This window comes from Muntiacus reevesi, chromosome 4, assembly GCF_963930625.1.
Source record: "Muntiacus reevesi chromosome 4, mMunRee1.1, whole genome shotgun sequence".
In the NCBI taxonomy this organism is placed as follows: Eukaryota; Metazoa; Chordata; class Mammalia; order Artiodactyla; family Cervidae; genus Muntiacus; species Muntiacus reevesi.
The window spans coordinates 138567637-138584160 of record NC_089252.1 but is presented as its reverse complement, the minus strand read 5'-3'; the positions used below and the strand labels follow the sequence as shown (position 1 = coordinate 138584160).

At 41.7% G+C, this 16524-nt stretch overlaps 1 protein-coding gene across 1 annotated transcript; it reads left to right on the top strand.

Annotated features, from left to right (window-relative positions):
- The first annotated feature begins 9559 nt into the window (after positions 1-9559).
- On the top strand, positions 9560-12292 carry BTG1 (BTG anti-proliferation factor 1). Its single transcript, XM_065934195.1, has 2 exons — positions 9560-10030; positions 10980-12292. The coding sequence occupies exons 1-2, from the start codon at positions 9883-9885 to the stop codon at positions 11345-11347; spliced, it is 516 nt and encodes a 171-aa protein (XP_065790267.1). The 5' UTR covers positions 9560-9882; the 3' UTR covers positions 11348-12292.
- Positions 12293-16524: the final 4232 nt, after the last annotated feature.

Sequence of the window (16524 nt, the reverse complement as noted above, 5' to 3'; positions counted from 1 at the left end):
TTCCAATGGGATTTTAACCCTTTTATTCCTGCTAAAGTATATCCAAATGCATGATGATGGTTTTCACAATCACATTGGATATCTATATGTAGGGCTTCATATTTATTTATCACACTTACTTTTGCAACTTGGATGCTCCTTTGTTTTAGTTGGACATTTCGTTTGAAAGGGATGAGGCAACATTACTTAATGCATGTAAACCTTAATTTACTTTGAGATTTTATCTATTTATTTATTTTGGCCACACTGAGTGGCATTAAGGATATGCATGTGGGCCAGCCAGGGGTCAAACCCATACTCCCTGCAGTGGAAGCCTGGAGTTTTAACTACTGGACCTCCAGGGAAGTCCCTACTTATTTTAAATTCAAGTTCCTTAAAAAGGACAAACTGCTGCTTTTCCTAAAAGTGAAAACAAAGGCATGGACTATACCAACATTTGATTAGATGATTATCTTATCAAGCTTCCTGAGTATTAGCTTCTCTTTTGAGAGTAACATATGGACATCACTATATACTCTCACTTGCCTATTGTTTCAGAAGCTGAGAAAAATGCATTTTACCCAGACTGCAGAACCTCAGAAAAGCAAATATGTTCACTTAAAACATATTTGATACTTAAAAGGCAGCTTTTTACAGAGTGAAGTAAGCCAGAAAGATAAAGACCAATACAGTATACTAACACATATATATGGAATTTAAAAAGATGGTAATGATAACCCTATATGCAAAACAGAAAACGAGACACAGATGTACAGAACAGACTTTTAGACTCTGGGAGAAGGCGAGGGTGGGATGTTCAGAGAGAACAGCATTGAAACAAGTATACTATCAAGGGTGAAACAGATCACCAGCCCAGGTTGGATGCATGAGACAAGTGCTCAGGGCTGGTGCACTGGGAAGACCCAGAGGGATGGGATGGAGAGGGACGTGGGAGCAGGGATCGGGATGGGGAACACATGTAAATCCATGGCTGATTCATGTCAATGTATGGCAAAAACCACTATAATAAAAAAAAAAAGACAGCTTTTACGTATTAAATTAGTATGCTACATTTTTTAAGGGACAAGATTTCTATTTGTCTATACGCTTGGATATGAAGTTTGTTTGTTGGTTTTATTTATTTACTTATCTTTAGTGAGAAGAGAGATTTTATTTACTTAGTTTTTGGCTGACCTGGATCTCCATTGTTGCACGTGGAATTTCTCTAGTTGCAGTGATCGGAGGCTACTTTTTGTTGCAGTGCGCAGGCTTCTCATTGCTATAGCTTCTCTTGTTGTGGGCATAGGTTCTAGGCACATGGGCTTCAGTAGCTGTGATGGCGGAGGGGCTCAGTTGCTCCGAAGCATGTGAAATCTTCCCAGACCAGAAATCAAATCCATGTCCCTTGCATTGGCAGACGGGTTCTTTATTCACTGTGCCACTGGGGAAGTAAGTCCTGTTTGCTGAATTTAAATTGTGCAATGTTGCCATTACTTTTTAAAGCAATTGTTCTGAAACATTAGTGCTAAACTGTTTCTGGTTTAGTAGGTCTAGAGGCAAAAGTTCGCATTTCTATCAGTTTCCTGGGGTGATGTTGAGATGGCTAGCCCAGGCTCACACTTTGAAACCTGGCTGCCCTATTGGTTTGGCAGGAAGGGGAGGTCCGTGTCTTCCATACTCAGAAAGTTATAACTACTATAGGCCAGGGCCATAACTTAAAAGAACTTTGTATGATTCCTCAAGGCCTTCAATTTTCCAAAGTCGATTCTTATCATCTGTCTCTTTCCCCACACTGTTGTTAAACGGTAAAACTGAAGTAGACTCTTGGTGCTGGGAAGATACAGATAAACATCCAATAAGCCTGAACAGTGGGGGATTGCCCCAGAAGACAGAGTTGATGGTGGCAGCTTTAAAAAGAGAAAAAAGTAAGTGAAGTCCTAGGGTCTGCTAAAAGGAAGCATGAGATGGAGAAGCATGTTACACCCTGTCATGTCTGACTCGTTGCGACTTTATTGACTGTAGCCCGCCAGGCTCCTCTGTCCATGGGATTCTCCAGGCAAGAATGGGAGTGGGCTGCCATGCCCTCCTCCAGGGGATCTTCCCCACCCAGGGATGGAACCCCTGTCTCTTGCATCTCCTGCATGGCAGGATTCTTTACCACTGAGCCACCAGGGAAGCTGGCGAGAAGATGACAGACACAAAAGCGACCCTTTTTGCCACTTTCCAGCTCTTTGACCTGAGCGCTCAAAGCTCACTGGACTCCGCTTAGTTGTTGGAGAAGGACTGTGGGACCAACCCACTTCCCAGTTCCTTCTGCCAATTCAAGTCAGAGGAGAAGCGATATGCTAAAATAGTCTAAAATAGAAGGTATTTTTTCCTGCTTTCTCTTATCTGCCCCTAGGGATAGTTTTCATTCCAATGAACTTATTTTATTTGGCAGATTAATGTTTTAATATGTCCTTTGATTCATTTTTCAGTGAGCCTTTTAAGAAATATAGCTGTATTTTCCAGGATATGTCAACCATGAGAACTCTCCCAAGCTGCCTTGAATTTTATTTTTTTTTTCCTTTCTACTATCTCTACTAATTTCTAAAATGTTTTATACCTTTATAAGATTTTATTTCTCATGATCCCTTTAGAAAAGGTAGTATCAGGAATTCGCCTCCAAGTTTTGTAGTGTAGACTTTAGGGTTTAAATCTGGTTGTAAGACCTTGAGTAAATTACTTATTTTCTTTAGGAATGAAACCTCATATGTTAAATGCAGACAATTATACTTACCTGGTGGTGTTTCTGGGAGAATTAAATGGGATGCCTCTAAAATACTTAGTACACGGGAATTCTCTGGTGGTACACTGGTTAGGACTATTTGGTCTTACTGCTGAGGGCCCAGGTTCACTCCCTGGTTGGGGAATTAAAACCCCACAAGTGGAGTGGCACGGCCAAAAATAAATAGATACATAAATAAATAAAAAGTAAAAATAAAATGGGCTTCCCAGGTGGCGCTAATGGTAAAGAACCTGCCTGCCAATGCAAGAGATGTAAGAGATGCAGGTTCGATCCCTGGGTGGGGAAGATCCCTCGGAGACGGGCATGGTAACCCACTCTAGTTTTCTTGCCTGTAGAATCCTATGGACAGAGGAGCTTGGTGGGCTTCAGAGGAGCTTGGGAGGCAAATAGTTGGTCATGACTGAATTGACTTCTCATATGCAAAAACATAAAATAAAATACTTAGGACAGTGTCTGGTTCACCTTCAATGATGTCAATTTGTATGATCATTGTTTAGTTCAGTCGCTCAGTTGTGTCCGACTCTTTGCCACCCCATGAATCACAGCACGCCAGGCCTCCCTGTCCATCACCAAAACTCCCGGAGTTTACTCAAACTCATGTCCATGGAGTCAGTGATGCCATCCAACCATCTCATGCTCTGTCGTCCCCTTCTCTTCCTGCCCCCAATCCCTCCCAGCATCAGGGTCTTTTCCAGTGAGTTAGCTCTTCACATGAGGTGGCCAAGGTATTGGAGTTTCAGCTTCAGCATCAGTCCTTCCAATGAACACCCTGGACTTATCTCCTTCAGGATGGACTGGTTGGATCTCCTTGCAGTCCAAGGGACTCTCAAGAGTCTTCTCCAACACCACAGTTCAAAAGCATCAATTTTTCGGCACTCAGCTTTCTTCATAGTCCAACTCTCACATCCATACATGACCACTGGAAAAACCATAGCCTTGACTAGACGGACCTTTGTTGCCAAAGTAATGTCTCTGCTTTTTAATATGCTATCTAGGTTGGTCGTAACTTTCCTTCCAAGGAGTAAGTGTCTTTTAATTTCATGGTTGCAATCACCATCTGAAGTGATTTTGGAGCCCCCAAAATAAAGTCTGACATTGTTTCCACTGTCTCCCCATCTATTTCCCATGAAGTGATGGGACCAGATGCCATGATCTTAGTTTTCTGAATGTTGAGCTTTAAGCCAACTTTTTCACTCTCGTCTTTCACTTTCATCAAGAGGCTTTTTTTCTCTTCATTTTCTGACCATTGTTACTGCTACTCAGAAGCAACTCTTTAATCCTTTTTCTCAACTGCTTTCACAAGAACAGTTTTGCCCCAGATCTATACTTGTCACTGTCTGGTTTCTAGTTCTCTTATGTTTCTTGACCTAAACTAGTACAGGGGTCTTAGTTTGTGCCCTTGAATTCATATCTCAGCAAAGCAAAGAAGGTTGGCAGGTGGGGAGGCTCCTAAAAGTGGTCTGCTTCCCATGGATAATCAAGAAAAGAATAAACAAAAGGCATTAAGTCTTTAGTTGAAGAGATGAGCCCACATGAAAGCTAAATTATCTAAAGATTTAAATAAGAATTAGAGACAAAAAAAGAAGTCACTTCAAATGACCCCAATTTAATTCATCATCCTTAGGACTTTCCAAAAAATAAATCTGATCATTTCACTTCCCTGCTCAAAACACTCACCCTCCCCTCACTGCCAGGTACCAATGGCCCTCTCTACTCACCAGTTTTTTCAGCAATATTTATCTTCCTCAGAGTGGTTTAAGTCTTTAAAATACTTTCAGATCAGGTCTCCTCTTTTTCTTCCTTCCAGAGACTTATCTATGGGCCGACTTCACTGATCAGAGGTCACTTAGCAGAGATCACTCTGGGCACTGGCTTCCTTATCTCCTTCTGCTCCATACTCACCCCAAAATAAATACCTTGTCTCTATTTGCTATTAACACTCTGTAAAGAACTCTCCTGCTAGAGCCTGCACTTGTTGATTTAGCTGTGAGTTTTCTAAAGCAAGCACCAAGGACACCTAGGACTCTGGAAGTAAATTCACAACAGAGGACACAATAGTTAATACTTTAGTGAATGCCTTCAGCAACAAGGAGGCTCATCCAGTTCAGCAAGGGAGTCTCTGGGCCTAAAGGTGCCTTTGGGGAGGGAGGGGCCAGATAAGGAGCAAGACCTTTGCTGAGTGGGGATTACAGGGAGGGGGACCTTTCATAAAAGGGTGGTGGGGGAGGCCTACTGAACAACCTTGTGAACTGTAATACAGCCATTGAAAAAAAAAATCTGGGACTTTTCTAGCAATAATGCAGGAAGCCAGGATCACAGGGATGAAGTGGAAGCCTGGAGTTTAGGAAGGACTCCTTGTGAACAACTTCAGGATAGAACAGTAATGTGAGAGAGTGGCAAATGACACCCCTGTGTAATCTGATATATAAAAATACTAAAATGTGTCTACATAACACGTGGAGAAATAAAACAAGAAACCTTAAATGGGAGCGATGTGGACACTACCACAGTATTTCTTAAGCAGCATATCCAAGTCACTTTGGTCTCCATTTCCTTTGCTTTGGAAATGCAGCCTATCCTAAAACATTTATCTAAAACACTGTGGAGTAATCTAACACTTATGGGAGCCAGAAAGACAGGGCCACAGAGGTGAGTTACTTATCTTCTCAAATATTGACTGTCCGATTTTAAGCAAGACAACTTGCTCTGTGTGATCTGTCAGCTGACAAACTGCAAGTCACGTTGTTTTTGTTATCGGTTGTTTTTTGTTATTGTTTTTTTTTTTTTTTGTGGGTTTTATATGTGTGTGTTTGCAAGTCATGGCTTTGATGGACTCATTTGTATTTAGATTTCTAACATCAGTCAACAGCATACTATGTGTTGGCCTGTTTCTTAGGCATTCACAATAGTAAATGACAGAAGATGCCTGCCCTTTGAGAATTTACAGACCAGAAAGGAAGAGGGATTAGTAAACATAGTAAATCTAGTATGTCTGATCAGTACCAGGGCAAGCAGAATACTGTAGACACACAAGTCCAGAGAGTCAGGGAAATCTTGGAGGATAAGCAGATATTAGCTAGGAAAAAAAAAAGAAGGGAGGTGATATTCCAGGCAGTGGGAATAACATATCCAATGAATAGCATAAAAGCCTAATTTAGTGTTCTCTTTTTGATGAGTTCCCAAACACTGAAATGCAAAAGGTGACATTTAGTGACTTAAAATTTATTCACTTAAAAAGACCATGCTTTATTTTCTGATATGGATACCTTTCTTACTTTGGGGGTGTTAAAATGTCATCTTTGCCACGAAATGATAGTGACAGCAGATGATAATGTAATTCTTTAAATAACATCTTTGGCAAAATAAGATTTTCAAACTTGTGTTGATCCCTAAATTTTACTAGTCTATGAAATAGAGAAAGAAGTTCATTCCCTCACCCTATATAAAATTTTCTTTTTTATCTCTCCATTTTTTGGTTAACACAATTACTCAAAAAGTCTACAGGAAGCTGTGATTTGTTAGTCCAGAGCAAACTGTTCAGGTAACAATTGAACTAAGGGATGGGAATATAAGCCAGCCCTTTGAGGATTCTAGTTGCTTGATAGTTTCCTCTATAGAAAGTACCTTCTGAACTCTTAAGCACTCCAAAGATCTGACATTTGTCACTTACAGATTTATTTTGAAATCCAGGTTCTTGGCTTGTTTTCACATATTCCTTAAGGTTTTGTTTTTTTTTTTTTTACAGTGCTTTGATTGAAAATTTTATAGGTTTTAGAAATTAATTTGATAATTATATATATTATCATAGGCAATTTAATATACCTATCTATCTATCTAAGGACTTCTCTGGTGGCTCAGACAGTGAAGAATCTGTCTGCAATGTGGGAGACCCAGGTTCGATCCCTGGGTGGGGAAGAGTCCCTGGAGAAGGGAATGGCAACCCACTCCAGTATTCTTGCCTGGAGAATTCCATGGATAGAAGCTACAGGCCATGGCGTTGCAGAGTCAGACACGACTGAGTGACACTTTCAGAAGGCAGGAGGAGAAAGAACAGCTCTCAATCCTTGCCCCACTCTCTGGGTTTTCTACCTATGTATGTGGCTTCCCTGGTGACTCAGATAGTAAAGAATCCGCCTGCAAAGTGGGAGACCTGGGTTCAATCCCCAGGTTGGGAAGACCCCCTGGAGGAGGACATAGCAACCCATTCCAGCATTCTTGACTGGGAAATCCCAAGGACTGAAAGAGCCTGCCAGTCGATGGGGTCAAAAACAGTCAGACCCGGCTGAGCAACTAAACAACAAAGATTTTCCACTTAGTCCTCATAACACCCTTTCCATTTTTTGGAGATTACGATGCAAAGAAGTTAAATAACTTGCCTAAGGACACAGAACGAAGAGTTGGGTTTGTAAGTAGTTGGGAGTGCGCTGTAGTTGAGCATATTAACAAGGTGAGAAAGTCCTTTACAAATTCAAAATGTCAAGAAATACCTCCTAGGTTCTTGGATGGGAACAGCCTTACCAAACTTCTGGAAAAATATTACTAAACATATATATGTCCAGATTTGAAAACCATTAGCTATTAACCTTGTCCACTATCTAAAGCTTGCATTTAGGACCAATATTTACTTCCTTTTTTCCCCTCCTGAGTACTCCCTAGATCACCCTAGTGTAAAAGAGTAATTTCTTAAATCCATTTATCTCTTAAAGGAATGATTTAAAGTGGGAAACACACACATACAATAGAAAACAGTGGGAGGAAAACCCCTTCAAGAATATGTGAGTTCAACTTTCTGTTAACTCTATTCTACTGATTTTAAGAAGCTTTCAGAAAGGGTCCAGCTGCTGTCTGGGAAGGCAGTTAAAAGTAGTGGCCATTTTATAATGTATGCAAATGTTAAATCATTATGTAGTACATTTGAAAGTAGCATGATATTGTACATCAAATACATTTCAATGAAAGAAAAAAAAAGTAGTGGAGAAAACATGGGCTGGGAGACAGGAATGAATTCGGATCCTAATATCTTGTTAATTTCATTATTTCTATTTTGTAGATGAGTCAGTTTAAGCTCAAAATTTTTGAAGGAGAAAAAATCACCTGATTTCTAATCTAATGCTCGAATGACTTGATGGTGTAAGGGAAATGAACAGAGCAGATGAGAAAGAGAGGTGGGGGTTAGAAGGATATCAGAAAATCTAGATCTAGGACTATGGTAATTTTAAGGATTTACTTGTTTCCCTATCTCCATTTTGAGTAGTGCAAGAGGTTTCACATCCCTAGGGAAGTAATTACCATGACATTTACTTTTAAGCACAGTTCTATCGGTAGAGTCCTAGAAGGAAACGAATGTAACTATTTACCATTATTTTTGATGCACTGATGCATTTATTCAAAGAAAACACTTTCATGTCAATGCTTTTAAATAATTCAGTTTTACTATCTTTTCAAGTATTTATTTCACATATAACTACCTATAATTATTGTGTATAAATGAAAAAATAACCTAGAAGCTATTCAAGCCCAGTTTTACATATTTCATACAAACAACAATTTCTTTTCTCCTACTGCTTTATGGTGAATTGTACTTTCCCCTTCATTTCTATACCCTTTGGCTCAGTAGTGTTTTGCAATATTGATGACCAGCTAAGCTCAGGATATTTATTTCCATCTGGTAGAGTTCAACTTCTGCCTCTTGTTTGCTTTCTCCATCTGCCCAGCTCACCATCTTTTTTTTTCTTTTCCCCTCCTCTTTAATGGAGTTCGGTTAACCCTCTCGCAGGCCTAATCGTTTTAGCAGGCTCATGCCTTCGTATTCCGCGCCCCCCCCCCCCCCGCCCACCCCCAGTTTGGCAAGTAGGACTTCAAGTAACCTTAAATGTCTGTGCCTAGTACTTTCACAACCTTCAAATTTTATCTTTTCTTGTTTTATAAAGGACAGCAAAACGCGAAGGCTGAGACAGTTACTTAGTTTAGAAAAAGAAACAACCTTCGGTTTTGTGCGTAAACGGTGTAAAATGCATTCTATAGATTTTTTTCTGTTTATAGATTAAACGTTACGGTTACCATACTTATCTTCAATAACAGGCTTTCTTATCAGTTTTAAGATGGGTTCAGTAAGGACTCCATTCTTCTCTCCTTTTGACTCTTGATGTCACTAAACAACAACCATAAAAGGCTTACTAACCCTCGAGAGCCGGTTCGCTCCACTTTTCTCCACACTCCCTGTATCCTCAGCACTGGTACCCGCACCCCGCTGCTCATCCTGCCCGTGGAGCCAGCCACGTAGACTCCGCGTCGGGGACAGGATGTAAACACCGAGTACAGTCAGCGGGCCATGCAGACGTATCCGTGCCGCCGGCGCGGGTGTACACAGCCTAAGCCGGGCTGCTTTTATCTGCACAGCATTAAGCCTCCTCGCAGGCTAGCCCGGGCAGAGTACTCTTGCAGAGGATGCGCTGGCGCGGTGCCTGGAGTTGCCGGAGCGGGAAGGAGGAGCTAGGGCTGGGGGGGCGGGGCTTTCACACGCGAACCGCTGGTTTCCTCCTTCCCCCGCCACTAGCTCCCCCTTCTCCGGCTGCCACTCCGGGGTTTATTTGTTTACAAGCGGATTACGTCAGCTCCTCCCTCTCTTCCCAGTCTGTGGACCCGCCCCGCTGGCCCCTTGTTCCCGCCCCCTCCGACTCCGAATCTGTTTGCGTCACAATGGTGCGATCTCTGGATTGGCTGGAGACGGCCGTCACGCTCCAGCTACGCCACTTCCTTTCCGCGGCTCTATAAAAAGTGCTGCACCACCCCTTTATCTCTTAGCCCGTCGGAGCTGGAAATGCAACTGTTGGGAGCTTCGGAGGTTGCGGAGCTGGAGGCGGAGGCGGCTGGGGAGGTCCGAGCGATGTGACCAGGCCGCCGTCGCTCGTCTCTTCCTCTGTCCTGCCGCCTCCTGTGTCGAAAATAACTTTTTTTTACTATAAAGAAAGGAGAAAAAAAGTAGCCGTACGCCGCTCACGCCCTCTCTCCCTCTTAGCCCTCTGACTTGTGAGGGAGCCCGGGGTGGCCGCTCCTCCGTCGGGGCCGCGCCGCCGAGCCCCGGCCGCCCCGGGCCGCCCCCGCCCGCCGCCCCCATGCATCCCTTCTACAGTCGGGCCGCCACCATGATAGGCGAGATCGCCGCCGCCGTGTCCTTCATCTCTAAGTTCCTCCGCACCAAGGGGCTCACGAGCGAGCGACAACTGCAGACCTTCAGCCAGAGCCTGCAGGAGCTGCTGGCAGGTGAGCGGGCCGTGGTGGCAGGAGGGCGAGGGACGCCGAGGGGGGGAACGCGGCCGCACTTGCCGGGGCCGGGCCGTCGGGGCCGCGGGAGTCTCCGCAGCGCCCCGGGCGACCGCGCTCGAGTCCGGCCGCGGGACAGTGGCTGGCGCGCCGGCGGCCGCTAACGGCGGGTCCCAGGGAGGGTTTGGGGGTTGGGTCGAGGGCGCTCCCTGGCCCCCCGCGGTTGGCCAACGTTGGGGGGAGGGAGAAGAAAACTGACGCACAACAAAGAAACTAAAGCCGACCGAGGCGAGAGCTGCGGTTTTTGGACGTTCCGCGGATTTGGGGGGACAAAGGAGCCGCGGGGCTGGGGTGGGTTCGACGCCCCCTCCCCCTACTCCGGTCCAACAGTTGCGGGCTCGGCTCTCCGGCCCGGGGGGTAAAACGGCGCGGCTGCCCCGAAGCCCGCCCGGGACGGACGTGCGGTCTCCCCGCGCCTCCTACCCCTGCCCATTAATCATCGGATTTGTCACCGGCACAATTACAGCCCTGCCCAGAGCGTGGTTTAGGGTGGCTTGTTTTCCTTCCCTTCGGGATTAACACTCCGGTGGCGCTGCTCCTCCAAAGTCATAAACCCCATTGTGTGCGGCCAGGGTGGGGTGGAGAAAGTAAACAGGTTCCCGCCTGGCCGCCGGTGCCGTCCGCCTGGCGCAGGCTGCGCGCCCGATTCCCGTTTTGGCGGCTCAGCCGGTTGCTTCCCGGAGATTGTTTTGTCCCGTGCAACTGTTATTTCTAAAACCCTGCCTTGCTCGTTTTCCATCCACGCACATCCGCGAATGCGATGCTGGGCTTTTTTAAAAAAGTTGATACTCGGCATTTTCACTCAAAGGAGCCAACGGAAGAAGGAGACGAAGGCGGGAGCACAGTAACGGCGTCTAAGCATTGTTTTCTCTCTTCTTTTCTTCTATAGAACATTATAAACATCACTGGTTCCCGGAGAAGCCCTGCAAGGGATCAGGTTACCGTTGTATTCGCATCAACCATAAAATGGATCCTCTGATTGGACAGGCCGCGCAGCGGATTGGACTGAGCAGTCAGGAGCTGTTCAGGCTTCTCCCAAGTGAACTCACGCTCTGGGTTGACCCGTACGAGGTGTCCTACAGAATTGGCGAGGATGGCTCCATCTGTGTGCTGTACGAAGCCTCACCAGCAGGAGGTAGCACCCAAAACAGCACCAACGTGCAAATGGTAGACAGCAGAATCAGCTGTAAGGAGGAACTTCTCTTGGGCAGAACAAGCCCTTCCAAAAACTACAATATGATGACTGTATCAGGTTAAGATATAGTCTATGGATGGATCATCTTATAATGGATGGATAAATTTGATTTTTGCTTTGGGTGGGCTCCCCTTGGGGATGAATTATGGAATTTAAACCATGTCACAGCTGTGAAGATCTGGCACAAGATATATCGAGTGGTAAAAAAAATTTTTTTTTAAGTGACAGTGCCATAGTTTGGACAGTACCTTTCAATGATTTTAATAGCCTGTGAGTCCAAGTAAATGATCATCTTATTTGCTAGGAGTGAAGTCCTAGGATGGTTTCAGTTTCTCCCAGACATGATACCTAAATTTTTCCGTCAGTCCCTTTAATGCAAATCTCTATTTCTCTGCAGTAGAACTTGCAGAGAAAATTTGCACTATTACACTTAAAAGTTGTTATCCTTTCTGGCAGCTCAATAGGAAAGCTCAATGTTTTAAACATGGTAGTACTGGAAATTTTATGACAAGACTTTTACCTAGCACTTAAATATGTATAAATGTATATAAGACAAACTAGTAAGCATGACCTGGGGAAATGGTCAGACCTTGTATTGTGTTTTTGGCCTTGAAAGTAGCAAGTGACCAGAATCTGCCTTGGCAACAGGCTTTAAAAAAAAAAAGACCCTTAAAAAGACACTGTCTCAACTGTGGTGTTAGCACCAGCCAGCTCTCTGTACATTTGCTAGCTTGTAGTTTTCTAAGACTGAGTAAACTTCTTATTTTTAGAAAGTGGAGGTCTGGTTTGTAACTCTCCTTGTACTTAATTGGGTAAAAGTCTTTTCCACAAACCACCATCTATTTTGTGAACTTTGTTAGTCATCTTTTATTCGGTAAATTATGAACTGGTGTAAATTTGTACAGTTCATGTATATTGATTGTGGCAAAGTTGTACAGATTTCTATATTTTGGATGAGAAATTTTTCTTCTCTCTATAATAAATTGTTTCTTATCTTGGCATTTTAATCAATCTCTTGTCATGATTATAGAGGTTCAGCTAAAAGAAATATGTTTCTCAAAAGACTTAGGTTCTGTAAGCCATGTGAATGTCAGTTGCACACTGGTCATGCTGAAAAACATTTGTTAAGGAGTAAAGATGATTTTTGTATACAAATTTAGGTGTTAGAGGGGTAACATACTTTTCTAAAAGTTCTAAAGTTGAAACATTGGACACAGTCCCAAGCTAATGGCATGAAATGAGGATGAGACAAAGGTAACATCAACCAAAAAAAGTTACTCAAAAGGATTACATTTCACTGCTTCCCTGTTGAAGTGAAGAGATAAACATTCCATTCTGGCCCACCTTTGAAAACATTATTTTGCCCCATGGATTCCTTGTTCATTTAGAAAATCCTGGGGCAAGTGACCCATAGTCTTAAAGACCAGACTAATCACTGCAGAGATTGGTTGCTTTTTGCCTTTCGTCAACTGCAAGATTTACATAAAAAATCACTTAAGCTGGAATTCAACAAAAGGTATGTTTGAATTTTTATTCTCAAGTTGAAATGCTGAGTTCTTTCATCATTTTCAGACTTCAGATAAATACTAAGAACCTAAATGAAACAAATGAACACTTCGTGCTCAAGTGCAGATTGTTCCACTAACCCGAATGATAAAGCTGTTTTATTTTTTTTTTTTTAAAGCTGTTTTATAATTCTTTGGCTTTAGGAAGAATAACATGGTTTTTCAGTACAAGTTGAAAATGAAAAATTTCTGAGTTTTTCTCTACACAAGTATGTTACTAACATCATGTCTTTTGGGTGGTATTCATGTAAACATGCTCAAACTGGAAATACACAATCTAGGTTATTTGGGAACCAGTAGTCTGAAATAAGTTTGGAGTTTTATTTCTCCCAGTACATTCTGATTTTTGTAGCAACAAAGGAATACTGGTTAAACAAGCAGGTATTTAGAATACAAAGGATGTTTGTATACTTTACCAGCAGGCTGTCCTTGAGAGTTTGAATTACAACCATAACACATGGGCTACCCTTGCCACTTACTAATGGTGTTATTTTTCAGTCTGTTCTTAGGAATTCTATCCCCACCCCCTCTAGTTTTTCAAGCAGATTTACAATGAAATAGCTGGTAGTATGATTTTTACGCAGATCTTACCCCAGTGCCGACTGCTGCTGTTTATCAACTAAATTTCGTCTGGTAACTCATTTGAAGCTGTGTGTGCCTGTGCTCAGAAGCTAGTAACTGGTAAAGCTTTGAACACTGGGACCTGGGGTGAAGGATGACTTTCGGGCAGTTTAGGGGGATATATTTTAGTACCTGAAACTTCTATCAAGCCTTTTCTCAGATGGGGAGTCATTGTTGAAGATACTGACATCAGACTTTTTGGTATTTAAAGAAATTTGATGCGAGGAGAACTTAATGAAAACAGAATTCAGGTGATACCTGGCATATAAGGAACTGGTAAAAGTTCCTCTTTAAAAGGCTTGCAAACATCACTAAGACCTATCATCCAGCTATTTCCTGTGAGTTTAACCTTAACATTCCCCAGACAATTGTCTCCAGTTTAGTAACTATTTAATACATCTTTTTCATTGCTTCTGAGAATGTTGTACGGAGCCATTTTGATAAAAGCATTTGAGTCTCTATTGTATGTGTATACAGGTGTGTGTCAGGCCTATACATGTAGACATTTGTAACTGTGTTGTGTACTTTTTTAAAAAAACTTTAATTGTGATAGAATTTTAAAGGGCATTTTACACTGCTTGAGTTAAGGGGATCCTTTCTTAAAAGGATCTGCTTTTTTTCTCTTTAACTGCTTTCAATATTGTTAGTTGCCACTGGCCCCAAGATTCATATTTATTGGCACTAAGTTTAGAAATAATGACTTTGAATTTTAACAGGTAGTTTTAAAATTGCTTTCTTCAAATGTGAATACTGTCTTGCTCTATAATGCAAGAGTGAAGAAGGTTTAAAGTGGATTGTATGGAGAGAGTTACCCTAGTTCCTCTGCAGGATAATGGGGCTGTTTGCTTTCCCGCTGCAATCTGGAATGACAGTCACATGTTACTCACTCTTAATTTCCAATATTTTTGTAATGATAGACTGGGTAGGCCACTAGAAAATTGCTTTCTGGTACAATTGCACAAATGATGTCTCCCGCATTGTAGGCAGACACTTTTACTGTCTGAGGCACCAGGGAAGTCCTTCCTTGAGTAACTATAACTCAAATTGCAAGTAATGTTTTTTTGTATAGGTGTTACACATCACAGGATTGGCCTTCAAATTAAAAAGAAGTAATATTCCTGACTATTCTTGAGTTTCATGACCAAAGGTTTCAAACTTCCTTTAATCTTAGGAACAAATAAATCTACTATTGACATTTTCTTTGGTGATTTTTAACGTATCTGATACTGTCCTTCCTCTTTGCAGAAAAAAATAAGATAACTGCAACAGTTGTCTTCAGTCTATTGAAGTTTAAAGATACTGCCTCTCCCCTTTGCATCCTTATTTCAGGCGATATGATAAGAGTCTATTGATAAGCTTTGTGGGGAGATTTTGTCTACAGTTACATATATATATATATATATACTTCAAAAAGTGTATTTTGGATTTTCTGAAATGCTGGGTTTTGTACTTATCTGAAGGTATGCAAATAATTTAGTCTCATCTCTCAGTCTCTGCCATCAACCTTTTGTATATGACTGCTGCCAAAAGTATAGCAATTTTTATTTTTCATGTTTGAAACCTAGCAGTTTGAAAAAAATCTTTTGTAGTGAAATGGTTAGTAGTTTGTGCTACTAACCAAATCAAAACCAAGCTGCTTCACTGAGTCCCTAGGTCATTTACATGAATACAAAGGTGCCAGAGGAATTTGTGGGTTGAATTATTTCTTGTTATTTCTGTAAATCTCTATGTTTTCTTATGAAAGTGAAGGAAAATCATTAAGCAAGATGTTAAGTTTGGTAACTGAGATGCTCCTGAGCAAGTAAGCCTTAGATTGTATTAATAGTGAGGGTTGACACCATTTCCTCAACAGACAATTTGTGGAGTATAATTGAGTTATTTTGACTGCCATCTTGACTTGATGTACCATTTTTTTTTGGCATTGATCAGTGCGTCAAACAGGAGTGGAAAAACGGTAAGGCTTCCGTCATAAGATACTCAATTTTCTTTTTTTTTTCCTTAATGCTTTGTCATCTCATAGTTGAATAATCTTACAGGGAACATTTGGGAATTCAATTTCTGACTTTTATATGAGTCTTTTCATGTTAATTTGTCGTTTTAGTGGGGATGATGCAGTGATCTTTTGGGAATTCTGTAATTATAGATTATTAATACTGAGAGAAGGACTGATTCAAGTCCGGGTTGGATACAAAGGGAAAGGATGGAGAAAATGAAAAGTAGGAAACCTAGCTGAAATGGAGGAATTTAAAGCTTTAGTAATAAAAATGAATTTGCTGGGGTCGTAGATGTTCATCAAGAGAGGTTTATGCACCTTGGTCTTTGGCAGACAGTTTGGGAAATACTACTGTAGGGATTCTGTAACTCATGAATCTAGGACAAAGTCTACATTCAGTTTGTTTGTGAACACGCGGGTCAAAGTGGTAGGTTTATGACCCATATTAAGTGGAAACTGAGCTTGGGGTAAGAGTGATGAGAAGCATAAATAAAGCACATTCCTACAGGCATTTTTAAAGAAGTTCAAATATAGTGCTCAATGCCTTTGTCTCAGTGTTTTATAAAGGGAAAAGATTTAAGCTGTCTTAGAGACTTGGATGATGATAGCCTTGTTCCTGGTACCTTTAAGTTGTGAAGGCATTTATCACTGCATTCCTGATGATAGAAGGATAATTGAGTGTAGGCCAGACACCTATCATCGTAATTAGGGGCCACAAAATGGAGAAAAACTGTCATTAACTGCTTTCCTGTGTTTGGAGAATATTACATCAAACACTAATTATTTCAAACTGTACATTGATAAAGACATATTTACTCATGAGTATACTTTAGTAATTAGATAGGTCATCCCCAAAGTTATGTTATTCTTTTAAAATATTGTTGCTTGTGTTTTCATGTGTGTATGCAAAAGCACATGGTACATTTTATAAATAGATGTATGTATATTGGGGATATACTAAAAACTTTATTGATGGGGTGCGTGAACAAAAAACGGAAACTATTTCTCTAGATTATCACTAAAGTAGATGAGTGTTTTTTCTCTCAAGAGTAAGCTGATT